Source organism: Athene noctua, chromosome 14, assembly GCF_965140245.1.
Source record: "Athene noctua chromosome 14, bAthNoc1.hap1.1, whole genome shotgun sequence".
Classification (NCBI taxonomy): Eukaryota; Metazoa; Chordata; class Aves; order Strigiformes; family Strigidae; genus Athene; species Athene noctua.
This window is the reverse complement of record NC_134050.1, coordinates 17,495,495-17,523,141: the sequence shown is the minus strand read 5'-3', so window position 1 is coordinate 17,523,141 and position 27,647 is coordinate 17,495,495. Positions and strand designations below refer to the sequence as shown.

The following is a 27,647-nucleotide window of genomic DNA, read 5'->3' as shown; positions in this document are numbered from 1 at the left end:
CAAGAGGCTGCCAAGGGCCACCAGCACGTAGGAACCTCAGTATCTGTGACTGCTGTCTGCTGTGAAGGATGGCAGCTGGGCGCCTGAGCACTCCCTGCTGTGGGAGCTTTTAAAAGAGGGCTTGAAGGGAGTGCACACCCTCTGGTCTGGGGTGGCCAGGGCTGGCTCTGTGGGGCACGGGCTGGGGAGGATGCAGGTAGATCAGGGCTGCTCTATGCCAGACAGACAACTCCTGGCTTAGGTTAGTGGTTCAGGGGAGCTGCGATGCTTATTGCAGCTGGGTGGGTTGGCGCAGCTCAGGGGTTCATGCCTAAGCATCACCCTGTGCGAGAAGCTGAGGGGAGGAGGCTGGGAGCTGACATTTCAGACCTCAGAGAGTTGGTTCAGGCAGAAAAGCTTCTAGAGCAGCTCTGCATTTCCCAAATGTACGAGGCTGTAAGAGGCAGGAGATTGTGGGGACTGAGGGTCCCTCATGAAGTTGCTGTAGGAGTTGCTTTGGGGCTAAAAAAGCAGATTAATTTATTCTCTCAAACTGCAAAAAAAATAGATATTTTTTTTTTCCTTTCTCTTTCTTTTTTTAATAAAGAAGCTTTTCTCCTCTTCCTTGCACCCAGGAGACTAGCACACAGCTCTTGACTTCAACTCTGTAGCCTGGCCATGCTTTCGGTCTGTGCTAAGCTTCTTCAGCAGTCAATAGAAAAGCTACCTGAAAAGCCAGCAGGCCTTGGATCCTTCCCTCCACCCTCCTCCGAGCTGGCCCTACATACAAAAGTGGAAAGCTGTTGGGGTCGCGTGGTGACAGGCAGCGGTGCAAATGTCTGGAGAAAACAGGGAGGAGTTATCAGCTGGGAACTAGGTGAGGGCAGAGCGGGGCTGCAAGGGAAGAGGGGAAGGAAAGAGCCCAGTTCTCGTATTAACTGATAACATTGAGCGCATTAATCAGCGAGTGAAGCTCATCCCTTACGCTCTCCAGGGAGTGACAGATCGTCTGAGGGCTGTCCAGGAGCTCGATGCTGTGGGTGTAGGGCTCGTATTTCACCGAGAAGGGCCGCTTGATGTGTGCTGCGTAGCTCCTGCAAGGAAAGAGTGCAGAGGGCTTGGTACAAGAGATGGGTCCTGGGTCTCCCTCCTACCCATCACATTTACCCAAATCACAACAGGTTAATGCCTCCTTTAGGCAGAGTTGTTAGTTTAGCACAAAAGCTCTGGTGTCACAGCTTTCCAGCTCCGCAGGACTACAGCAGGAGCTGGAATCCCTCATGTTCAGCAAGGAAGACCATGAGTTTGACTGTGGGTTTCTGTGGGCTGAACACATGGGCTTGCATCAAACTGGAGGGTACACTGAACTGGCCACCTCAGTGGCCATTCCCAGGCATCCTCTACTTCAATTCTTTTCCAAAAATGCCAAGGAGATTTAGAAGCTAATTGCAGGGAAAGCCCATGGTATTACAGTTTTCTATTTCTAAATCCTTTCTGACATTCATTTGTTGACTAATCTCTGCCTGGGGAGGGGGGAACTAGCTGCAAGCTGCCTTAAGGATGGATTTGACAGGCAATGGCTCAGGCCAGGGTGGGAGGATGGGAATAGTGTCACTGGAGCCATATGCTTGAGCAAAGTTGCACTACTGTACTCAACACCCACTGGAGTCTGTATGTCAGAGATAAGCCTGACTTTACCTCATACCTCTCAAGAGCAAGACCTTGTTGCTGCCTTTCTAATGAAGAAGTACATGGCCAAATGAAAACAAATCAAGGGTAAGGTTTCCCCAAAGTTCCTCATGTTCACCGCCAACACTGAGATCTGTACACTTGACAAAGTAGGGATTTTTTTCTTTGGTGTCTGTGTAAAGATGGAGCTGGAAATCTATATTTTGGTACTCATGGCTACAATCTCATGCTGGAAAGGTCTGGGAAGATGAAGGGACAAACAGCACTAGCAACAGGCATGCTCCTCGCCTCTGCTGAGGCTTCACCCTTTCGCTCCTGAATTGCTTAGCTTAGGGTACCCTCTTGTGGCAACCGCGGGTCTGCTCTGGCGCAGGGCGCCGGGAAGTGCATCCCTTTCCCGGAGGGATGTTCCTCTGCCTCGTGCTGCCTGTGGCGGGGAAGCCCAGTCCCAAATTGCTGGGCTTTGGGAGAAAACATCAGACAGAGCCAAGGGGCAACATGGTCAAAGCCACATGCTGGCTCTTGCAGGGAGCTGCCACGCTCACAGGAAAACAAAACCAAGTGCAAATGAAAGAGGTTTCTGCATACTCATATTGTGCACCTCCTAAAATATGTGGTTTATCTCAGTTTTACCAGGCAAGGTGCAGCTCACCTCTCTTACTAATGCTATCAGCCACAGTGGGGACTCGCAACATCGCTGCCGATGGTTGGAAGCTTGCCCTCCAACATGGTTTGTTCACTTGACGCCTTTTTGAAGTGTACAAGTATGACGTGGATGCTGGAAGGGCACTGAGGGAGTGTGTCCATCCTAGAAAACTGGTGGGAAGTTTTCTTTCTGGGAAAATAAGCTTTTCTTGAGGGATACCACTGATAATCAGGTTCATGGTGGCAGCTGGCACTAATGCAAAAAATGTTTTAATGTTTTCACCTCCTAGAGTAAGGTCTATGTGGTCTCTGAGCTCTTTAAAGAGGATCATTTACAATGCTTGTCACTGTCAAAACCCTCTAGCCTAATCTTGGCAGTGTATTTTTCCTTTGTAAATGCAAGGAAATTACTCATTAGGCAACAGTTGGGTTTTTTTTTTTTTAAGCAGCCTAGTGTGTGTGAGAGGATGGGCTCCCCAGGTGCTTGCTTTTGTGCAGCTGAACTCCGGGCTGTATGAACAGTGCAAGTGAGGTTAATAAAAGCAGAAGTTGAAATACAGCAGTCCTTGCCACATTATTTGCATGAAATACCCCACTTGCAGGAACTGCAAAGTCATGTACATTGTGTAATACTTCACCTCATCCTATTCCTTTCCTAAACTAAGATAAAATGGTATAGGCAAAGTTTTCCTCTGTCAGTCAAATGTTAAAGGACTGAGCTTTCCTCCTGTGGGCAATTCTGGCTAGGACCGAGAAAATACCTATTTGTAGAGCTGCCCTTCTCCATCCTGTTTGCAGTCCCATGGGATTGGGAAACCCAATTACACTGGTGGCATTCCATCTGGGGTCTGCTAACCCATGTTAACCAGCCTAGGGGTGCAAAAGTCCCTTTTTTTCCATGGATAAATCTACCCACACCAAGCAAATCTATTTTTGTTTCTGTACAAGCTACTAATAATGCCTGTTTTTTTTTTTTACTGGGTGAATGATGAATGGGTAAGTTGCCCAGCAGCTGCTCAGAAAGACAAACATCTTTCTGCATTCTAAATTCAGAGAATGCCACTGTTTTGAGCAGCTATTCAGCCCTCTCCTAAAACTTTCACCCACAGAGCAAACTTTTACATGATGTGGAAACCCCTGTTTCAGAAGGACACATGCTAGTGAGATGCTCCCATGAAGGATAGCCAGTACCTGACCTGTATCACTTGGCCCTTCCGCAGCAAGAAAGCAGAGAGGGTTCTGGTGGGTGGTTTGGGTCTCCAATTTCTGGACCACTAGCCCTCTGTTATGTTGCTTGGCCTCTCCTGGTAACTTCTTCCTGTGAGAACTATGCAGATGAGCTAGATTTGTCCCTCTTCTTGCTCCCTCAGCCTTGTCTCCAAGAGTGCCTCCCACTCCATTCCATTCCTCCACACCCACAGCCTTGAGTCCAGCATATTTGGGGGGGGCTCTTGGGCAAATCCAAGGGACTGAAGTTGGACCCTGTAGGAACTGGAGAATCACTTTACTTTGAAAGACCTGGCAACAGTTTCCAGAGTACTTCTGACCTTGAACTGAAAGCAGCCATGGTGCCAAGCCCTGTTTCAATATACCATACCTTCATTTCCTTCTGTTTGGGTGTCTCTCACTGCTCAGTCCTACCTCAGTTTACTTTTGGCATCACTGAAGCTCTCAGACACAAAATATACGGGCTGATAGTTCTGGTCCTGGTAGGGCTGAACAGCAGCAGCATCGGGGTCGAAGTCCCGCACCTCTGGTTCATCTGACAAAGAGTGCTATGGACACAGCAGAAAAACGCCAGCATGAAATTAAGGGGATTGAAAAGCACATATGTGATAGGCAGAGGAGGAGAACAGAGCGGGTAAAGTCATTGAAGCTGAGCAGAGAAAGAAAGTTTTTTGGTGTATAGGATCTAGAGCAGGGAGGCAAGTTATGCTGGGACTTACTATGAGCTCCCCGTAGGAAGACAGGAGCCCGGCTCCATAGGCTTTGACTATCCCATTCTGTCTGCAGAGCCCAAACTCCACTGTAAACCAGTAAAGCTGTGAAAGGAGAAAGAGAAATGCATAGGGGACACAGCTCCACATCTTCATGAGTCTGTCACCTCCGAGCCCTTGCATTGTGGCTGGAGTCTGGGGTTGTTTAAATGAATGGGCACCTGCCACTTTGTCCCCAGTCCTTACCCTGCACCCATCGCTGCCAGAGCAAAGTGATAAACTAAGTTGCTGCCATGCTGGGACAGATGAAACTGTCCCTGGGTCCCCTGCGTGCCTGGCTGCTGCGCAGTGCTGCTGCTCGGTGCCCTTGGAGCAGGACGGGTCACTTTGCCGAGGGAGAGCCAAAGGAAGTGGATGTCATTTAATCCCATCCCAAAGAGTCCCAGCAGTACTGTCATTAGAAATACGATGCCTGATGATACCCTGGTGCCCGAGAAAATTGGGTTAATGTGCAAGTGAGCTCTGCTGTTTAACTGATCTCCGCTCTGCACAGTCATCATGAAAGAGCAGGGTTGGGACAGGTCAGGTAGGGGCTCTGAGCCTGCAGATCTGAGGAGACCAGGCTGAACCAGTCCCTTGATACCGCAGAAGTGCTGCTGGAGGGGTTGGAGCCCCCATTCAGCAAAGAGGAAAGCTTACTGTTGCGAGTTTCTCAATTTCTTCATCAGTTGCTCCCAGAGACGCCAGCCCAATGTCCTGGGAATAGAAGAGAAGGGGTGAACATCAGGACAGATTTGTTCTGAGGGTCTGACAATGCGTGGATTCCTCTGCTTTATTGCCTTGAGACAACAGAAACTGTTGCCCTGCATTGCCATGCATCTGCTGGGGCTTCACTGTGCTCAAACTAAAACCACTTTGCTGCGGAGTTTGATATTTTTATTCTGTACTAGGGTTCTCAATCCATCACTAGGGCTCCTGTACATCATGTTTAATATAGATAAATCCTAGGACAAGAAGGGTTTAGGTGACGAGACCAGGGTTGGTTTGGGTTCCTACCTTGTGCCCTGCCCTCTTGGGGATGAGGAAGCAGATGACCGTCTTACCTGAGAGAACTGGGCAAACGTCTTGTCAGCCAGCATCGGGACGTGCCCCAGCAGCTCGTGACAGCAATCTCTGCCGATGCCCAGGGGAAAGGAGGAAAACACAGTCAGAAGCAGACAGAGTTTGTCCATTCAGGAGGAAGGTTAATTACTGGCCAGGTGGGATGTACCTGGGCAGGGGAGACCATCAGGGCTGGGCGATACTCACGGCTCGGGGGAGTGCATGGGCGAGGACGCGTGGCGGATGTACTGCGTGCACTGGAAGACGCGGAAGGCCAGGCTGGCGAGGAAGTCCCGCGCCGACAGCAAGCCAGCCACTGGCCGGAGCTGGAAGCCGGTCCTCTCTGAAACAGCACATAACATCTCTGTGGGGGTGCAAGGCCCATGGGATGTACCGGTGTCCCGTGTTCCCAGCATGGACAGCAAAAGCATCAGTGCTGAAAACTAAAGGGTTTCTGCTGTGCCAAGCCTAATCTTTTTGCTCCTGCTAGGGAGCAACATCTGCTCTTTAGGTGCTCAGTGGGATCATTTGATGAGGGGCTTGACCTTCAGTTGCAGCCCATTGTGTTCAGCTGCAGTCCCCATCACCTGGGGTCTACCCCTGTCCTCTGTGGGCAATGCACAAGCCTCCACCACCTCTCCTCCCAAGTCTCAACTCAGACACTCATCCTTCAGGTTTGGGTTTCCCAACTGTAGCTGCCACCACTGTGCAGACCTGGGACATGGGTGCAAAACCCACCTTTCAGGAAGCGGGAGACCTCCTCCAGCTGAGGGATGTTGTTCTCGTTGTAGCCGCAGAATTTCTCCAGTAGACTGAAAGCTTCAAGGTACTCCTTGCAGGCATGGGTGGGGTACAGGCTCTTCAGGGTGCTGTACACCTCCTTCCTTCAGGATGAGAGGTGGCAGACATTCAGTGGCTTAACGTGTCTAGTCTTCTCCTGTCCTCTGGTTAGAAAGTACTCACGCCTCTAGGTTTCTTGTCCTTTTGCCTTTCTCCACCACTAAGTCTGTCTGTGCACATTGATTAGGGGTGTGTAAACATACAGACACACATCCAAATGAGCCGCAAAGCCAGCAGTTGTATCTGCACGGACCTATTTCTGACTTTGAAGGTCAGAAGATTGCCTAAAATGTATTAACTGGAATTACAATATTCCCTGCAGGTTAGCTTCTGAAGTTGCACAATGAAGACAGTCAATATAACCAGGAGATTACCTTGTTTAGGAGCCTGTGTACTCAGCTCCTATAGCTCATATGGCCTTGTTTTCAGAGATAATCCTGCAGCAACACTCCTGGAAATAATCATGTTCAAAGGAAGTGTTTTCCTAAGTGAAGCCAGCAGGTTCCATGCAGATATTCACCACAGGCCTTGTACTTCTTTCTGCAGCTGTGATAACTGCCCTTTGCTTGGAGGAGCAGCCTCCAAGCCAGGTCCACTTAGAGAAGTGGGACTTCAAATTATCTACCTCATTCTCTGGGGAGGCTCCTTTGGAGGAAAATCCTGGGGGCTGCAGTATGAAAGTGCTCTCAGTGAAGCCCCAAGAGAGGAGGAGACAGAGCATCACTGTTTTGGAGGTAGCTTGCTCTCCCGAATGCAGTCCCTACCATAAGACTCCACGCAATGAGTTGCTGGATTTTATAACAAACCATCAATTAGGATGCTTGTACTCCTGACTCATTTTTCAAGAGGTCGTGCCCTAACCACTCAGGTTTTGACTCCCAACCTCTAGTGGTGAAGCCAATAAAGGCCACAGAGTAAATCAGCGCTCACCAGGTAGCGATCTCCTCTGCTGTATACTCCACATGAGGGATTGGGTCCCCACTGCAAGGCAAACGCACCGTTACTGACAGCAGCAGAGCACAAGCCAGGCTCCTCTTCCCTCTGAGAAGGAAGCACTTTGGAGAAGCTCTGCATGATGTTGATCAATCTTCTTTAAACCAAACAAGGGGGTGGCAGAAAAGACAAACCCTTAGTACTGGGTCATTTGTACAGGTGCAACAAATACACAGACACAGAGGAAAGCATTAGTCTAGCCAGAGGTTATAAATAGACAAGGAATTAGCAAAAGTTTAGCAGGCGTAATATGATAATATTTTCCAGGGGGGAAAAAAGAAAAAAAAAAAAAAAAAAAAAAAGGTTTTCACTCAAAAAAATTGAAACTTTGTGTAAAAATAAATTAATTCCATGTGCCTGAACTTCAGGGAGCTGATGGCTCCAAAAATGAATCAGTGGCTGGGAAATAAAAGCATCTAATAAGGAAAACTAAATGTATTTGAACTGCAGGAAAATATATTGTCAGTAAGATTAAGGATGGCAAGAAAAGAAAATCTTAACATTGATATAAGTGGGAACTAAAGAAGACTGACACTTTTAAATTTTCTGCATCATAATTGGCAATTGTATTTCCTAAATCCTTCTGTTCTGTATTTGAACAAATGAGCTATTCACATATTACAGCGATAAAGCATAGTTCTTTTCCCATGAAAAGCCTGAAGGGATTCTACACAGTGACTCATAAATGCTAACCTGCAGGCGAGATGTGAGAGAAGACATCTTAAATGGATGCGTCACCTTAGGACAGTATTTCTTCCTGTGGCACTCAGGACTCTCTTGCTGGCACAGTGACTTTCTGTGCATTTAGTATTAGTACAGGACAAAAACGTCAATGTCTATTTTCTGGGCATCAAACCTGCAAAGAACATGAAACCTAACAGAGCAGAAAGCCATGCTGGGATCACACCGGTTGCAGGGGTAGCTCAAGGATGTGACCCATATAATTTCCATAGCCTGCTTTCAGCACAGCTCGCTGCAGAAATCTACATTTAAAGTCCTGCTCAGAGAGGGAGATGCTACGGTGGAGAGTGGTGTTCCTGAATAGGATCTAGGGAATATTTTACAAACTCAACTGAATGTTAGAGCTCTGATGTTGTAGTGAAGAGGCTGAGTGCTATTACTGCATGTATCAGCACAGGAGTATTAAGCAGGAGCACAAGAGATAGTCTTAAATCTATATAAGGTAATGATGTGACCATTACTGGAATCTATTTAATTTATCAGAGAGAGTTAGGAGGTGAACCATTTAGCCTATAAATACTCTCATAGCAAACCAAATCTGATAGCAGAATTCAATCTAGCAGACAAAAGGCATGTGTGATCCACTGGGTGAAAACGAAGGCCACCAAAGTTCGGTTTAGAAATAAAACCCACATTTTTATACTGTCAGGATAATGAAACATTGAAACAAGTTTTCTGGGCATGTGGTAGTTTTTTCACTACTTGAAACACCAAAGTCAAAAATAGGTGTCATTCTAAAAGAGAAGCTGCCTTTTAAAAATTAAGTTTGAGGTCTGATGGAATTATAAGTGGCTTTTATTATGCAGGAGGTTTATTCTGGCTTTATGAGTGTATGAATTAATGACTACAGACATTTTTTAATTAAAAAGAGACTGGAATGTATGGAGAGAAGAGGGACACAAAAAGAGCTGGCAAGGCTGAATGGGGAGACAAAACATAAAAGAAGTCTCATGCAGGTAGCACAATGACTTCCCGACAGGTTACATTGATACGGCGTTATCCCTGCATGGATGTTAGAAAGAGACTTACTGCTTATAGTGAAAAGCAATTTCTGCTATTGATTTCCTTCTCTGGCGATATACTTGGTCAGAGTAGCCCTGTGATAATAAATAGGAACAGAGACAGGATTTTTAATCAGTTACTAAAATTTCTCACCCAGCAAAGTTCATCACTGGCTGGAGAAACTTCTCTCATGGTGGTGATTGCGCTACAGTTCCCTGAGCAGCTACACTAATAGGTGCTCTCCAGCTCCCTGCTTCTGAGGGAAGGCTCAGGACTCCAACATGAGGGTGTGCCCACACAGACTCACTCACCGGATGATCCAGATCCAAGTCAGGGTCAAACTTGGTGACCAAATGGTGGCACTTGTCCAACTCACAGATTTTTCTGGGAAACCAGTGAACTGTGGAAAGAAAGAGAAAAACTGGCTGTGGAAGTGAAAATGGAGCATCCCCTACTGAGAAGGCGTTGTGAGGCTGAATGCCCTTCTGGACAGTAGTTCCACACTCTCAGTGCTCTTGTCCTAGACTCATGTCTAATCCCATGATCTGCATCTCATAACCTCCCTGCCCATCTCTCAGCAGAGTATTTTGTGACCAAAGTAAACAAGAAATGAAAATTTTATTTTATTTAAAGATCCTAGACTTTTCATTAAAAACAAATCCAGAGGTCCAACTGGTTGTAGAGCAATCACTACAGATCTCTGGGGATATTTTACAATAAGAATCATCCTGTCTTCAGAACAGGATGGCATGGGGAGTGTCTTGTCATTTAGTGCTGGATCTGTAAAGACTTCCTGACACATAGGTAGGAAACTACCTTACATTTATAATATAAAACACTGGTGTAGGGATGGAGAACTCTGTAGGACAGGTGTGAACGAAATATGAAATTTTATCTCCTATTTCTATTTTTTCAATCTGGCACCAGAAGAATGGGCTGTGGACTCTGGAGCCCACTGAGAAATGGACAAGGAGGGAAGTGGCTTTCTGGATTCAGGTGTCCTAGAGGCAGTCTTTTCTGGTTTGCTTCAATTCAGCATACAGTAGCCCTTCCCCTTTTCTGGGAATAACAAAGCCTCCACCCTGTTTCTACAGCTCAGCCTCTCCACAAAATTGAAACAGTTGGTAAGTTCCTTACATTTGTCTTCCTTAGTGGTCCTCACATCTTCTGCTACCCTCTTGATGGAGCTAATGAAAGTATTTAGGTCAGAGCTGTGGACTTCACAGCGCACAAAGTATTCCAGCTCAGCGGTCCCTTCACGGGGCTTTCGGCTAAGCCTGGTCTCCAGGTGATGAATTTTAGCTTCAAATGTCTTTGGGAACATGGAAAAGGAGAATAAAAACATTAAACAACATTTTAAACATGTGTTGATACTTCCCAAAGATGTCCATATGGATACATTGGGGAACTCCTCTTTGTCTTTTTCTTCTTCCCCCCCCCCCCCCCCCCCCACACACACACACACACTGGAATAAACACATTTATCCATTAATTCCACAGTTTTTCCTTCTGGACAGACAGCCAGTGGGGCTGGTCAGTAACCAGCAACGGAAGACTTCCACAGCGGCAAAGAAGATGGGTTCAAGCGGGGAGGTTGATGTGGCAGAATGCCACCTCCTATGACCCCCTCTCCTCTAATCTCCCGCTTAAGGTAAAGGTGTTTTGGAAGGGGGTGGGGTGGCTGGCGAGGACGCGGAGGGGCGGGCGCGGGCCGGCGGCGGGGCGCTGGCCGTGGTGCTGAACCGGCGGGGCGCTGGCCGTGGTGCTGAACCGGCGGGGCCCTGGCCGTGGTGCTGAACCGGCGGGGCTCAGCCCTCCCCGCTCGGCGGTAGCGTTACTTCGGGGGTCGCTGTCAGAACTGACATCATTTGGGCTCATTATCAGAACTGACCTTCCCCGAAGAATAAGAAGAAAACAAAACAGAGTCCATATTCTTCCAGAAGACCCTGGTCGATTCGTGGATATTTTCTTTAGCTCAGTGAAAACTGGCAGTACAAGCCCAAGTCCCTGGGCAATGACCCAACCTTTCCAAAGTCTCTGCAAGTTGGGAGAGGAAGGGACATGGCTTCTTTTGTTAATCGGAGGCATAAAGATGAGAAGGAACAGATGCGATGCCACAGGTAAATTAAATTTAGGACCGTGTTTTTTAATGTACCTACCAACTTCACTATTACATTGTCCCCTCAACAATCAATACCTTTGCATTAATCTGACAGCCTTGATTGCATTACCTATGCTTTGGCTGCATGTAACACATACAGAAGAGTGAAACCAGCTTCCCTGCAGCCTGGTTCATGATGAGGCAAATGTCATTATGCCCATCTGCTTTCATATCTTGTACCTGCATTGCCAGAGGGATCTGTGAAATGAATCTTCCTCTGTTGTGGCTTGACATGCTTGTCTTTTTATTATATTTAAAGCTCTCTCTGCGACAAGCTCAAAAAGCTTTTTTACTCAGAAAGCTCTTGATGCAGCCTGTAAGTTGTTCCAGGAAGAAACAAATAATATTTGAACATGAGCTGCCCCTGTTTCTTGCTTGATGTTTTTAAAAATTATTTAGATTATAGACCTTAAATGCAGTGTAACATAAAAATCTACCCAGTACAAGATCCTACACTACAATTCTATATTTCATACATGCTAAGCAGTCTGTTGTATTTTAAATATCACGCTGATGGATCTTTCATGTCTTTTCTGGGAGCTGTGCACTTCTAGGAAAAATACCCCAGCCATGGCATCACCAAGGTTTTTGTCTGACAGGCTTGTCTTAGAGATTCATTCAGTCTTGAGACAAGAACCATATGTTGCCCAGAAAACAGCTTTTCTTGCAACAGTCCTCTTAGAGGAGATTCAAGATGTTTTGTAATTGCTGAAGATCTTAAACACTTTTCATAAGATTATCAGAGATAGTAAGACCTGGGCAATGAATAGTTAGAATGCCTTACAATTTCAGGGAAATACTTATCCACCAAATACACTTTTTGTACATTTACATCTGTTAAGTACTGGTTTTGCTGCACAGTGTTGCTGGTGATGTGTTTTTACCCCAGAAGTGGTTTCATTTCGTGGGGAAGAAGGTGTTATATAATAATGTGTATTAATGTATGAGGTAGCAGCATGCCTTTGTGATGAGAAAGGCCAACCACATACTAAATTGTAGTAGCAAGACTGTAGACCGTAGGTCAAAGCAAGTGATTCCTCCTCTCTATCTGGGATGAGGAATACCACATCTGGAGTACCATGTCCCATAGAAGAAAGGCATTGATGTGCTGTAGCAGATATAGTGGAGGGCTGCCAAGATTCTCAGGAGGCTGGAGTACAAAGTTATATGAAGAAAGGCTGAGGGAACTGGATTTTTTCAGCCTTAAAAAGTGAAAGGGCAAGGGAGATTGGTTCACTGTCTACTAGTACTTGGTGGGAGGGCAGAAAGAAGACAGAGCCAGATTCATCTGAGAAGTACACAGTGGGAGGACAAGAGGCAACAAGCACAAGCTGGAAGCAAGGACATTAAAAAGAAAAAAAAAAAAAAAAGAAAGAAAAAAAACTTTTACCATGAAGATAGTCATACACTGCTCAAGGAGTCCAAGAAGACTGTGGGATCTCTACCTTGGTGATATTCAAAATGCAACAAACACAGCCCTGAGCAACTTGTTGTGAGAGGACCTGCTCTGAGCAGGAGGTTGGACTAAAAACCTCCAGAGGCACCTTACAACCCATGTGATTGATTAATAGGAACAAATTGTCCTCTCACTGCTGAAGTCAATGAAAATAAATACTGTAAATAAAACATATCTCAGAACCTCAGTTTGCAAAACACTTTTGAATCCTTCTGGATGAAAATGTACTACATAAACGCAAGTTGTTGTATTTGATTACTGTTTAAATAGACAGCACTTATGTCAGTCTTTCCATTCATGGTGCCGAGATGCTAGATAATGCAACATTATAGTGCTGGCTAGGAGGAAAAAGCTCAATTAGTTACCAGTTTTCTTTGGTATTAAAGCCATATACAGGACACATCTCTGGGGACAACCAACAGAACCTTTAACATGTGAATCCAATTCATCCCTGAAGTAGAGAGATAATTCTGAAATCAATATATCAGTTTTACACCCAGGGTGAAGTTGTTCCTGTAAGACTTTGACCAAGAACCAATGTGGCAATGCCATTCAGAGACTGCCAGAGCTTTGTTCCACACATAAGGCAGGTTTGGTCTGTAGCCATGCAGGACACACAGCTTGCTTTGAATGGGGGATCAGAGCCCTGCGCATGAAGAAGTTAAAATGCTGAGCAGTGGAGGGAACTGTCAGAGTACACTACAAGGCACAGGGGTGTGTGTTGTAAGTGCGAAACTGTGCGGTTGGATTCAGTAATTAGGCAAATTTAAGCCCAGAGCTTAACAGCACTACCAGACAGAGGTATGGCTCATTCTTAGTGACGGAAAGTGAGGACACGCTGGGGCATGAGCAAAGCCTGACTGTGGGGACATCAGACAATATCTGCAGTAGGCAGATCTAGTCTGAGTCTTCTTTAGTAGGCTTAAGTGATATTTCTCACAGAAGAGCCATGAAACTTGTAGTGTGTTCCTTGAGTCCCATATAACAGGTTAGGTACTCACCTCAAATACCTTAAGTGCACGGGACAGTGGTGAAGTCTTGGCTCCCTTGAGCATGAAGAAGAGGTTCAGCATGGCTCTCCCATCCTTCTCCTCAAAGACAATGGTCTCTGTAGACTCTGCAGCATCAGTGGCTGCAGCTGCAGCCTCTCTTTCCTTCCTGGCATCCTCAATGAGGCTTTGACGTCTACCAATGAACCGCGGAGACTGAAGGCAGAACAGAAATAAGTAACACTTCTGATAGAGCTGTAGGGGAGCTCAGAGACATTGCTGGTAGTTGGATGAGGTGTGACAAATGTGGCTCAGCAGAGGAAGAACGGGAAGGTTGTACTGTCTTGCCTGGCTTTGTAGAGGAAGATCTGGTGACGGCTGAGACTTTAGGATTGAGCTTTTTGAAACGTGGTGCTTCAGGAAAAAAATCTGTGTAAAATATGCTTGTAGCGTGACTGGAGAGTGGGCTTCTCCCCTCACCTTTCCTAGCAACAGTTTTCAATATCTTTCAAAAAATAAAAATCAGAAACAATTTTACTCAGTTTTCCGGTGTCTGATGAACTCAAGTGAAGTGGCATTAGATAAACATGAAGTCATCTGAGAAAAGATACACTATGAGGGACAGCTGAAGCTCACAGCTGTAGTCTGGCCAGGAAGCATGAACTGTTTGCAGGTGTATTAGCAGGCCAGCTTAGCTAAACTGCTCCCAGGATCCAAAATGACATTTTCTTCTGGCATTAAGTGGATGTTTACCCACTGAAATATAATTGGAACTGCATCCATATACCCCAGAAAATAAATTGCTCCCACTGATCTATAGATTTGTTTTGTCCCAACAAACTCATGCAGATTTCTGTTACTTATAATTGCACCTAAAATGCTGTGACTCTGTGCCTGGGGTCATGTTAGGTCACTCATTCATATTTCTAGTGAACTACAAACTATTTCAATCACTTCTATTTCTTTTGTTATACAAATGGCTCGTATACTAACTTATTTGTTCTTGAACTTTTTACAACCAGTTTTCCATTTAAAAGCCGCTCAGCTGGTTCCAATTTTCTGTGTTCAATACCCAAACCAGATGACAAACCCTCAGAACTTGCTAAAAGAAACCTGGGGTAGCGCTGAAGAAGGAACAGCGTATAGAGTGGGACTGACTGCAGTTTTCCCTCTGATTACATTGAAAATATCTGGAAAAGAGATAGATGCTAACCAAGCAGCACCTTCCCTACCTTGTGAAAATTTGAAGAATATTTTCCTGTTCAAAAGACAGCCTGCTCAACTGCTAAGCCCTTTTTTCTCTCTGATTTTCAAAGCCTGCCATCAGTAACTAATGTTTCCTGTGAAAATCCTCTTGAAGGATTTAGTGATGTAAAGCTGACATTATAAATGCAGCCTGGAAAATGCAGCACATCTAGGCACCAGCCCACGCATTTCTAGCCGTCCTTTTGTAATAAAGATTCCCCTCTGAAATTATATCGGCTGATCCTCAACCCCTTTATTCCTTGTGGCACAGAAAACCACTTTCTAACAAATAAGCACATATTGCTGCTTGTCTAAATTGATGGTATTCATGCCCAAAGAGAAAAGACATCTAATAAGCATCCTCAGTCATAACTTTAAAAATCTTGTGAGCATGTGCTCCGGCTTAAGCGTGTGTTTTATATCAGCAGTGTGTTCAAAGCCAAGCCAGTGTTTACTTTAAAGTGCCTGCAATAAGCAGGGCAAACAGCCTTGTGCTCACCACAGTGACTGGGCTCTGCAGTGGTCCCCAGCCAGGCAGTGCATTAGCTCAGGATGTTTTCGCACACAGTGCCCCAGGGTGCAGAGGGGCAGCAGGATTTTATTTCTGGGGTGGAGCAGGGGAGAGGAGAGAAATTAGAGCCCCATGTTTGGGCTGTAAATCAGGTTTAATATCTGACTGGAAGGCATTTAAATAGCAAGTAGACTTGTGTGGCTGCAAAGCGGCACCAGGAGAGGCAGCCTCGACCAGTCAGACCTGTGTGCTGGGATGGGTGGCCCCAGGCAGGCAGAAGCAGGGGGGGTTCAGTCCCTGTCAAGGCGTCTTGGTATGTTCTAGGTGGGTAAATATTTTTTTTTTTTTTAAAAAAAAGCCTGAATTTTGCTTGGGAGCGCTGCCTGCTGCCTCCTCTGCCAGGTAGAGGCTGCCCATCTCATCGTCCTCTCTTCTGCCCCTCATATTTACTCTCATCAGGGTATTACCTCCTTTTGCTGGAAATTAGGAATCTGGCATATAAACTAACCAAACTGATCTCTCATGATAAATGCCTTCCTTTCTTTGGAAGGCGCCTTTACATGGTATTTCCGAATTGCCTTGCAGACTAGCTCCCTGAGTGTATATCTAGCTACAGCGAAAACTTTAATTTGATTTTGCAAAGCATTTATTTGCCTAACCAGGGCCTGAGTCTGATATGGTCATTCACCTCTCATGAAGGGTTAGTTTGCACCTCTTATGAAGTATTAGTTCATTATTCCTTCTTCAACTTTGCTGCTGCAACTCAGTGTGCCCAGCCTGAGTAGTGTCATTAAAAATACTGTGTTCTGAGTTAAGGCACTTAGCTTTTTCTTTTTTTTTTTTTTTTTTTTTCCAGGCTCATTATTTGCAGCAAGCAGGATGGACTTTAAAGACTACTTCCCTCCCTGCAGCGTGGGGACAGTAACGCCCCACCGCTGCTTCCCCAGGCTCTCCTTCCTGCTGGTTTGCCTCCAACTGCTGTCTCCTGCCTGGCTCTGCTTGTGTGCTCTGTAACCAAACCGTGCTCCAGCTACAGTCCCAGGGTGTCTTGTAAAAACTATTAGCAGCAGAAAAACTAAATATATAACAAAAGGCTTTTCCACAGTGTGAGTTTGATGTTTGGCTGGCCCAGCTGACATGTAAAAAACCTGCCAGTGTAGATGAGTTCTGGGATCGCAAAGGTCTTTTTTTCCCCCTCAGTTTGCACAGTTTCCCCTTCAACAGGGTGCTGGTCCCTGGTGATTAACGGCAAGGGAACACCTCAGACCTGCCAGAGCTGGTGCAGGGCTTAGCAGGGACTGAGTGGCCAATAGCCCATGGTCACGCTGACACCACAGGGGCTGGGGACACGCGATGTCACATGCAAATGCAGAATCATGCCTCTTGCCTGGTAGAAACCAGCAAAAGAGGTGACAGGGTTGTGGAGATCTGTGCTAGGTGACAGCCGAGGGCAAAGCCTTTCACACAGCCCACTCGCAAAGTGATCCTCACAGGGCTAAGTTTGGGGTTTTTTTTTTAATTTTTCTGAGAATTTCCATTCAAAGAAGGGACACAAAATTGGGCTGAGGTTTTACATCCACCCCAGGCTGGAGGAGCTGCTCACCCCAAGCAGGTTGCCACGCTCCTGCCAGCACACCTGGTAAGCCCAAATTCCTCCGGCCCCATTGTTGAGTGGCCCGTTTCCCATCAAACATGAAGCAGCACCCGAAATGTGTAATAACCAAACACTCTCACCTTCTGCAGACAGCAGCAAGCATCACAAATACTAATTTGATGAGCAGCCTGGAAGATACCGGGTTTTCAAGAACCACTTAAGTGTTCATTATTTTGCCGGAATGAAAACAGTTGTATGAGAGGGAAGCCTTCCTTGATTTCCATTTATTAGAGAAAGCAAGCTTACCTCCTTGTTTCCTAAATGTTTCCCTTCCTTTCCAGCACACTCCACCCTCCGAAACACCTCAGGTGTAGTGGTGGATTTTACTGAGTCAGAGCACCACACAAGGTTAAGAGGAGAGTGGATAAAAGAGGCAGGAGGAGTAGGGGAGGGAAATGGGGAGCTCTTGTGCTGGAGTCACTCTGCAGACATCTGCCAAACACAGCTCTATTCCCAGATTTCCTCCTGCCAAGCAACCTGAGGGGGTCCCCTCCCAGTGCACCCGTTACCACCAGCTGCTCTGGCTCCCCCAGGGTCACCAGCAGCCTGGCCACATCTCTGACCCACAGGACTGTCCCATGCCAGGAGTCTCCAGTCTCCTCCTGCCTGCCCTGGCATTTGGGTTAGGAGGTCAAATGTCCCTGTTCCTACAGCCAGTCCAATGGGTTGGCCTGACTTGGCTTTCTAAAGGCACTTGAGAGCTCAGAGGAAGTTTTCCTCTCTTTTCCCTGACATATACAGAGCTGGTGTGTGCAGAAGCATTCCCAGGGCTAAACCCAGGGCTGAGACCACATCAGGGAGGGCTGGGAACAGAAACGGGGGAAGGATGTGCTGGGAGAGAGCGAAACCGCAGACACAGCAGCAGCGAACAAACTGATTAAATTGCCTGTGCCTCGTATGTTGTCTGAAATAACAGCCACACTTTTTCATTATGCTGGAACAGGTGAAATCTCTGTAGTTTATTGCCTTGAAACCAGGAGAGCATTAAGATTTTCAAATTGCCTTTCACGCTGGGGATTCCTTGTTATTCCTGCCTTAGGTATATGGGTTATTGACCTTGCTTTGGTTGGGGGGTGGGGGTGGCATTAGTTCAAGCTTTCATCCCCCTTAATGTTTTCATTTCACATGTACCAGTATGTTGAGAGAACTGTTTGGGTAATTTCCCTTTGCCAGCCTGGAGCCCGGAGGCGTCCATGTGAGGGAACTCTGATAAAGGCAGTGTTGGTCCATCTATCCCTGCCTGCCTCTGCCTATAGCTATGGGAGAGGCTGCGGTTTTCAGGAGGGGGGAAGAAGTGGGGTAGGGTTGTCTTACCATGATGGCCTCAGCTTGCTTGGAGTCCAGCTCCGACACCGCCCTGCGGAAGCCTTTGGCTGCAGAGGTGGAGATGTTCGGGGTTGGCATCTTTGCTCTTCCACAAGCTCTGCTCTCCGCTTTCCAGCTCCTTGCCAGCTTTTTATAGGGCAGGGCTGACGTCAAAGACTCTTTCAAATCTTCTCTCCCCCCGCCACCTCCCCATCACCACCTCCCTCCTTTCTCCCCCTCAGGCTGAGAGGAGGAGGGGACGTGAAGGAGAGAAACGTTTCTGTCCCATTAAATCTAATCGCTACAAAGATTGCAGACACCCTGCCTTCGCAGACCAGACTCTCCCCCCACCTGTTTGCCTGCGCCCGAAAGATTTCTACTCTGTTTTTTTCCCTCCCTTCTTCTTGATGGAGTTCATACTTGTGCTGTGTTTCAGTCCAACACATTTGCTTTCCCAGCTTGGGAGTTGCATGAAAGGATTTTGATCTGTGAAAGGAAGAAATAAAAGAAAGGAAGAGATTCAGCCCTCTCTAGCCCTTTTTTCCCTTGTTTGCTTTGTCATTGAGGCAGTAAAGGAATAGGAAAATAACACTGATTCCCCCAAGGCATCTGTGGGACTGGATGCTGCTCTCACATACAGACCTCCCAGCACCCAGCTCTTGCAAACACTGTGTATTTCAGTGCTCTCCCACCACCTCATGTCTTGGTTTGGCCACGTAACACTGACAGCAAGGTGGCAGAATCAGGCCTCTTGAGTGCTCAGAGATAAAAAAGGCTTTAGAGAAAATAAGCTGGAAAGACCCTCTCAATCCTGCCTTCCCAAGGACTTTGCTCCTCTTGCGGTAATTCCAAAGATACCAAATTCCCCAGGACAGCTGGGGCTGTGACAGCGGGTGACAGCTCAGGACCCATCCTGGGTCTCTACTTTGATGTGAGTAAAAGTGGCCTTTTCCTCTCGGGGGATTTGCAGTCACTCTTGCACCCCAAACAAGCACCATGGGAATGCACGGTCCTGCTTTGTGTGAGCCACTGCCATGCTGGGGACAGGCCACCGGCTGGCACAAATCCCTGCGGTGGGGAAGCCACTGGTATTTCACTGCCCGACGGCCAGAGAGCTCACCCACAACCTTGCCGACGGCAGCATTGCTTTGGAAGACGTCTGCTGAAGACACCTGGTTAGCGTTTGAGGCTTGTCTTTCCAGTGGGGGGACAGCTGAGTTTGTGCCAGAGTGATGATGACTTCTGTAGTGCCAAAAGCCCTGGAGGATCAACATCCCATTGATCTCCTCGAGGCTGCAGAGCTCTTGATGTTTGCCATCTCCTGCAACGCCACCAGCCCCACCAAGGCTCCTGGGGAAGCCCCAGCTGGCTAAAGGTTCGTGGAAGTTGAAACTGAAGCAAACAGCTGACAGCAGCTGAAGATTTGGTCCAGCAGTGAGCCAAAAGTAATTTTAAGTCAGGTGGAGCCGCTTCTCTTATTGCAGGAGCTGAGGACACCCTGCCGTTTGGTACAGTGGAAACCAGAGGAAGGAGTTAAGCAGCCATCAGGGCTCCTCTCTCCCCAGCCTGCATCCTCTGATGTGGTACCTCAGCACACCAAGTCCATCCCTTGCTTTTGCTTTAATTTCATCCCTAATCCCCTCTGAGTCTCCTAAACCTCCTATCTGCCCTCTGCTAAACCCTGGATGCTCAGAACACAAGATAAAAACCCACCAAACTGATGGAAGGTAACAGTGCCTGGTGTTACAGCATCTTCTCAATAAACATTTTTGGGGCAGGTCCTGAGTCATCCCTGCAGCGCAGCAGCTGGGCAAGGCACAGCATTACAAGCTCGGTCACCTCCTAGCTGCTGGGGTGACCTTGGGGACCCCCTTACTGGGGGATACAAATTAGCATAATCTTATGGTTGATTTTTTCTGTGCCGCCGGCTGAGGTGGCCCATGGCAGCTGGACAAGCTGGGCTGTGGGGAACACTGCTCCGAGTTACCCATGCTGCTGCTTTAGCCAGGCGTCCCAGCTGTGCCTGCTGCAAGCTGCACCTTTTCACAACCCTTTGAGACTCTTTTTTCCAGCAGGTGCACAGAACAGAAGGTCTTCAGCGTTGCTTCATGCTGCCACCAAGGGATCGCTGTCACACAAGGAGTGGTGGCTGTCACTGATGGCCAGGCTCCTTGATCTGCTCAGGAATTGGTTGCCTCCTGGCTAAGGCAACAGAGAGGCTGGGGATGACTGAGACAGCATTCATTTAAAACACAATCCAGCTCCTGCTGAAGTTAGTCTTCCTGTGAAATTTAAGATGATTAGAATCTCCTGCAAATTGCCATCCATGCTGTCTCATGTTTCCATGTTCTGTCCTGACATTTTTGAAGCAAGGCTTTTCTCACAGATCTCATAGACAGGACTTTCAAGCACTATGATGCCCATTTCTGTGCTGGAACATTTCTGTCTCAGAGCCACAGTGTGTGAAGAGGGATGCCCACCCCAGACAATCCTGCAGAAGTCAATCAATCACAGCAATACATCCTGATTTTTACCCCGCAAGAGATCTGGTCCTCTCCAAAGACCAAAGGGAAAAATTCTTGGATTTTTGTGGGATTTTATCTTCAATACCCTTTCCAATATAGGGGGGGTTAAAGATAAACAGTAGGTCAGTAGACTGTCAGAAACATCTCCTTCAAACAAGCAGGTGTCTGTCCTAGGTTACACCAGTGTCTTGCCTTAGGGAGACTGAATCCACTCTGCTGTTAGTGCTGCCTAGTATGCAGGAAGTAGATCTCCTATGGAAATATATGAGTTAAAAGCAAACTGAGAGCATATTGATCATCTAAAAATAATCTGTGAAGACTGGCAGGAAGAAGAACCAACTCCAGACTAGGCCACAAAACTAAAACTTACATATCTATCATGTTATACATCAGTGAAGAGCCCTCACTGGGGATTCTGTAACTCCATTAATGCCAGTAAAAGAAATATATAAAGAAAGCAAAGAAGATGCCTCTCACAGCCATTGCCTGTTTGCTTTGCTGAAGAAGTTGTCCTGTGCAGCTTCACAGCCACACATGGCCGTTTCACACGGTGGTGGCGTTAGATAGTCTAGGGTGAAGCTGCAAAGGTGTTAAGGGCAGAAAGCTTTGCCCTTTAAGCTAAGTACTCAAGAAATGCTGAATTAAAACTATTCAGAGACTTTGCTAGTGTGGTACACTGTTACAGTATGAGCTTTGTCAATGAAAGGCCTTGCCAAGATTGGGCCAGCTTCACTGGGATTTCATTTGGGAAGGAAAAAGGGACTTGGGTAGGATGAGAGTTACAAGAATTGCATTTGAATATTTTTATCAAAGAAACTTTTAATTTTGGATGAACTCTTCTGAATTGTGTTACCTTTAAAACAGCATGTAGAATATGGAATTTCAGCATTTCTTGTTTGAGTTTTTCAGTTCAATTTTAGGACAATGACAAAATTCAAATTAAATTCAAATGAATTTAATCTTTTTTGCTTCATACTGTTTCCTTACCTTAAAATCAGAAAGAGAAATCATTTTGCTAGACCTTTTATTTTTGGTAACTGACTTAATTTAAAGGTCTCTTTAGAACAGCATTTGCCAAGGATGATAAACCTAAAATCAGCCATCAAAGCAAGTTCTGGTTATCCAAATTTGCAATTAATTTTCTGAAAGGATATGTAAAGAATTGAGAAAACTGTAAATTACTTTAATAAATATGGGAACAGAACAAGTCACTCAGCCTTCCTGCAGGCTGTAACATATTCAGAGATCACATATGAAGGCTCTTCTGGCAAACAGTGGCTTTAAAAAACATCAGTAACATCAGACAAGTTTTCAAGACTATTGTTTGAATAGATGGAATTTCTTTGAATATTTTTTCTGTTTTCCTTTTGTCTCATTAGGTATTTAAGCTCACCAGTTCTACTTAGTTATCCCAAAGCCCTTGATTTTTAATCCCTCTTATTTATATGGATGACAAACTAGGCGTACAACTCTTTTCTTCTTTAAACCCTGCTAATCTGTCACTGACCATCCCTGTCTGGTGATGAGTCCTACATTGTATGGACACACTCTCCAGCACAGAGGCTCCACATAGCCCAAGTGTAGTCCTGCTTTCCATGCAACCAAGGGCAAAACTTCTAGATTGCCGTGAGTGATGGTAAGACTTTCTCCTTCTGATGAGTGGTTGATTGTCCTGTCCTGGAGGAGCTGACAGAGGAGGTGAGCTGGGAGAAGCCACGTGGCAGCAGGTTCTCCTTTTGGGCAGGAGGGTGAGCAGCAGGTGGGCATCCTTCAGAGCAGTGTTATCAGCATAGCTGCAAGAGGACATTGCTTTTTCCCAGCCCGTCCAGTGCAAAGCTCCTTAACTCATTTTTCACCTGTGTCCTTCCCAAAGTCCTACCTTTTTGGAAACCACCCACAGCTTGGATATTTCCATCTCTTCGTGTGTCTAAATCTATAAACAACCTGTTTGGGTCCATGTTTAAGCTCTACTGCTATCAGACATGACTGCTGGGGGGTGTAAGCCTGTTTGGTTAAACCAAGCCAGGCTTCTCTCAGCTTTTGTTATGTTTGACTAACTACCAGATTTGCTAATGAGGAAGAGGAGCCTTTAGAAAGCTTTATGAAGGAAATACAACAGATGGATGGGTCTTCATCACATCTTTGAATGTGTGTGGGTGCCATGTGTATCCAGCTGTGTGTTTTAAGGGATTAATCTGACATAAAGCAGAAACAGCAAACACTGTTGGACACTGCTTTGCTGCACTCGTCCCCAGACAGAAAAGCCCATAAACTGGGCAGCTCTGATTGCACCTCGCTCAAGAGTAAAGCAGACCCAAAAAGAATCCAGAAGTGGCATTAAGGTGCAGAGCGCTGCTGGTCCTCGGGAAGCTCATTTCACCTGCCACTGTATGTAGGACTGGTGGTGCAGAGAGGAGCGCGAGATATTATTTTCTTTGGGTGGATCCATGTGCATCCTCAAGCGCTGTTTGTGATAATCACCATTCCCGAGCACCTCGTGTATGGGGACCAAGAGGAAAACCCCATCTGCCAAATTATCATCCCTCATTGTGGGAGTTGGAGAGATCTCCGTTCAAGAGTCTGTGGTCTTGATACAAGTCCCAGCGTGAATGAGTGGTAAAAGCACTTACAGCCCAGCCTGGCAAGGGCAGGGCTCTCTCCAGCGGCCCAGGGACCTGCAGGGACAGTGTTTGCACTGTGAGAGTGCCCCGCCAAGGGCCAAAGGGATGGTGTACACTGATGTGAGGGCGAGCTGCCACCCCCCATCACAACCAAGGCCACCCCGATGGCCATGTGGGGTGCCCAGACCCCCCTGTTGCTCTTGGTCCCACCCACCCACTCTCTCTCCCTCTTCCCCTCCACAGCCTGAATAATTACAGTCTGCCACATGAAGCAATTACAGGGGGGTTAACCAGCTCCATCAAGAGATTTTTTTTTTTCTCTTCCTTTGCAGCTCCATTCAACATCCCTGAGTGCCACAAAGGAGTTTAATAACCCATAATGACACCTCAGGCCTCCCTTCACATCATTGCAGTCTCCCTAGGACTGGGCAGCGGAAGAAGGAAAAAAAGATAATTAAAATCCTCATCTCCCTCTTAACTTTGCAGCCTCCTATTATCTAGAAAACACTGACTTATGTGCTCATGCTCTCGAACAACTGATGAGCCCAGGGGAAGCAGGGCTGCAAGCTGCAGAGATGTGTTAGCTCTTCAGTAAGGGCAGCGAGATGTTTTCCGCCACCCTGGGAAGAAATCTCTGCCAGATCAGATGGTTCTGCCCCTCCATTCTCCCCACTGCTGAGGTGGCCACTGGGATATGAAGAGCCCCAGTGCAGGGGTTGTTCTTCCAGCCAGTGGGTAAATCCCAAAGCAAAATCAAAAAAGCTAACTGCATTAAAAAAAAAAAAAAAAAAAAAAAAAAAAAAGATATCACTTTCCTAGAGAAGATGGAGTAGGTCTGTGCAACCTCCTCCAGTGCCTTTTTGCCTCCGTATGTGCCTGTAAATTTTCACAGCATAGTGTACAGGATAGATCTGCTCCGCAGACACAAAACGATGACTTAAGGATCAAAGCCAATACCCTCAGCAGCTAAACACAAAACTCTGAGATTTCACATTTCAGAAGGCCAGATCAGTCTTTAGCTAAAACTGAGAATATTCTTATTAGGCAAAATTGCCCTCCCACCCCATTTTGAAGCATGGATCCACAACTCTGTTTTCATCTTCAGATACAAAATTTTGTACTCATGCTGCCTAAATTTTACCTCAGAACCCATTGAATCTCCTCTAATTGGTCAACAATGAAAATGCAATTATGGAAATTTTTTACAGCAATCAAGTTTTCAGAGAAAAATAACCTTATTTCTAGCAAAAAATGGTTTGGGGAAAGGGTTTTCAGAGGGAAGGGAGGATGATTGGATGGAGGGAAAAACTGAGCTTCTCCCCAGGAACTGAGAATTTAGCCCTGAGTTTTTGGAAGGAAAAGCAGCATGAGTCCCTCTCTTTTTCAGGAAATGGACCTGGAACAGGCAAATGAAAATTCAGAAATATTGTATTGATGATTCACCTGCTGTGACAGAATCCAAAACAACCATCTTGTCTCAGATCAATGGGGAAGCACTTAGGAGCAATTTTCTCTTTGGAAATGTGGGCAGCAAGCAGACAGACAGGAGCATGTTGTGGAATAAAATGAATCGTCTCTTGGAGCTTGACACCTTGTGGGGTTGTAAAATTCATTGCTGACCTCTCTGGCCCACTGTATTTCAATTCATAAACAACTTCTCATCAGGTCATTAGGGAATGTCACCTTTGTGTGGAAAGGTAGCTTATGCAACAGGTCTCCTCCTGCCCTAGCAGTCCTTGTGATTTTAATTTATGTCTGTGAGACCAAATACCAGCTCCTGGAGTCAGCTTTCTTAAAAAAAAAAAAAAAAAAGCAGCAAAAGCAGCCCTTATGAGAAGGGAGGAAAGATTGAAGAGGAGTCTAGAAGCTCTCAGAGAGGTGGAAAAACCCTCCAGAAACAGTAATTACCATATGGAGATCTGGCACGGAATTTTTGAACTTTGAATTTGACACTGAATTTGCTTTTCCGGGAAAAAAAAAAAAAAAAAGGTTGCAAAGGTAAACAACTGCCTGAAAACATCAGAAACATTATGACAAGAAAAATCAAATGCCCAGCACTAATCCTATTGCCAACAACCAGCACAGAAAACATGGGGCTGCCTTTCTGACTGCTCACCACAGGCCCGTGAGCAAGTCGTTTAACTCACGACCTTTGTTTCCTGCCTTCTGCCTCGAGTCTGGTGACTGCTGTAACCTTCAGCTGGGAAGAACCAGTTAACAGTAGGAAACAGATTCAGAAATCAATGGAAATATTTGACTCTTGCCTCCTTTCCATCCTCCTGCCTGTGGTCTGACTGTCGATCAGGCCTTCACATTGCTGAATATGTGTGGAAAAGGGACTCGTGCTACTGCTTATTTTTATTCCAGACCCTTGGGAGTCCCAGCACTAAGAGGTTTGCAGTGACCTGGGTCCTCCAACTCTTTCTCTAGATGAAAAGAGAAAGTTGAGGGCATGTCTCTATTTTACTGCCACGTTCATTAAGTCCTAATCCTACTGTATTTAGTCATTCTTGAAAGTGGGCTTTGAGACACTTTGTCTCTTCACTGCTAGTGACCACAGTGTCTGGCCTGATGTGTTTAATCCTCTTGCTCATCCACCCATGTCATGGAATAAGACATAATTTATCTAACTCACGGCAGCATCAGAATGGAGAAAGACAATTCGTGGAGCAAAGTTCCCAAAGCAAGTTCCCATCATCCTTTCAGAACTGGAAACACTTCACTCTGTGTTGGTGTGGTTTTAGCACAGCCAAAGTTGATGGCATGGGACCAGAAGGGACTTTGACCCATTGCCACCAGTCCTCTGTGGCTGTTAGGACCTGTAGTACAGTTGGGATGGATGTGGACCCCACATCAGCTGCTGGGCCATTCCCCTGAGTGCTGTTTTCCCCTCGATTTCCCACTCACCCACCCCTTGCTGCTCTAGCTGTGGAAGCAAATTATGGTAGAAGCAGCCAAGGATTTTCCATCAGTGCTTCTTCAGTGTCTGCCCAGCACTCTCCTTTTTCAAGAACATGTCACTTTGATGTAGATACATCTCCTTTCCCCTCCTCCTGTTCTCTTTCTCATCTTCCATAACAGCAGCTACAGGTCAGCAAGGTGGACCAGTGAGATGCAGCTCAGTGCTACTTCTGCATGAACGGAAAGTTGCCGGCTTCTTACCCACTCATTTCCCTCTCTCCTCGGGCACTGGATGATAAAAACCATGTGCCTATCAAACAAAAGGTCTGATGTGATTTTAGCATTAGGAGTCGCACAAAGGGTCTCAGACCTATGAAAATGTCACCATATTGACTTCATACAAACGTTTATTCATCGTTCTGTTTATAGGCAGAAAGGCGTTTTGCATTCAGCATCGAATGGATGAGATCTCTCATGGAGACACAACCAGTTATGAACTGGAAATTGTCACCAGCATTTCATCATTAAGTCAATGCTTTCCTACTGATTCATTCACTGCTAAGGATCTCATCTCTTATTCCTAACAGATACTCATCAAGTAAATACATGGGAAAGAGCATGAGAAAATATTTTCCTCTCCTTTTTAGAGGATGAATGTAAATTTATCACCCATGGCAAGGTTCATTCCACCCACCAGGCTTAAGAGGATGACTCATCAAAGCCCTGTGCTTCTCTTCTGGATCTTCAAGGTGTATCAACAGTGTTTTATTGATCCACAATCATGGAAAGTAAAGAAAGAAAAGAGTCTGAGATCCATACTGGTACAATATGCCTGACTTCAGTAATTCTGCCATTAAGCTACTGGGATGACGCAATGGAAAAGCAGGTCTACGAGATTACATTTCCTATCATCCCAATGGTAGGACTGTCCTCTACACATACAGATCCTTTAATCTAGTGGAGAAGAGAACAAAAAGATAAGTAGATAAAAATTAGGCAAAGAAGAAAAGTTCTAGTCATCAGTAGGACGTACATTTTTAATAGTGACAGTGGGCATTGGGCAAGTCAGGTTCCCCTTTGCTTGAAGTGTCCTAACCAGAACAGGTACCTCCCTTGAAGACTGTGTCCATTGTGCACAGAGATGAGACAGGCTAACACCAGCAGTGCTGTGCAGGAGGAGATATGACTGTGATGGCCCATCACCACAGAGCCAGAGCAGGGGTACCTACCCTCCCCAGCTAGGAAGGCAGAGTAGACCCCAAACAACTCCCACCAGAACAGCATGACTGAGGTCCTTCTACCTTTCACCCAGCCCAAGACTGGTCTTGGAAACCTCATATTTTTGAGTGAGA

The 27,647-nt window shown here is 46.1% G+C and overlaps 1 protein-coding gene across 1 annotated transcript; it reads right to left on the bottom strand.

The window, feature by feature from the left end:
* Nucleotides 1-913: 913 nt before the first annotated feature.
* On the bottom strand, nucleotides 914-18,347 carry TH (tyrosine hydroxylase). Its single transcript, XM_074918099.1, has 13 exons — nucleotides 18,258-18,347; nucleotides 13,546-13,749; nucleotides 10,065-10,239; nucleotides 9,239-9,327; nucleotides 8,955-9,022; nucleotides 7,122-7,172; nucleotides 6,090-6,235; nucleotides 5,559-5,694; nucleotides 5,354-5,423; nucleotides 4,950-5,006; nucleotides 4,260-4,355; nucleotides 3,955-4,088; nucleotides 914-1,073 (listed from the first exon to the last, which is right to left on the bottom strand). Exons 1-13 carry the CDS (start codon nucleotides 18,345-18,347, stop codon nucleotides 914-916), a joined length of 1,476 nt encoding a protein of 491 aa, XP_074774200.1.
* Nucleotides 18,348-27,647: the final 9,300 nt, after the last annotated feature.

What these genes read in the sequence shown, in the direction of transcription:
- TH (XM_074918099.1), bottom strand. Translation starts at nt 18,347, where the DNA reads ATGCCAACCCCGAACATCTCCACCTCTGCAGCCAAAGGCTTCCGCAGG. An exon ending in GACCACTAAGGAAGACAAAT is followed by an intron (nt 9,328 to 10,064) that starts GTAAGGAACTTA and finishes TTCTTTCCACAG; the next exon opens with TTCACTGGTTTCCCAGAAAA. An exon ending in CGTTTGCCCAGTTCTCTCAG is followed by an intron (nt 5,007 to 5,353) that starts GTAAGACGGTCA and finishes TTCTATTCCCAG; the next exon opens with GACATTGGGCTGGCGTCTCT.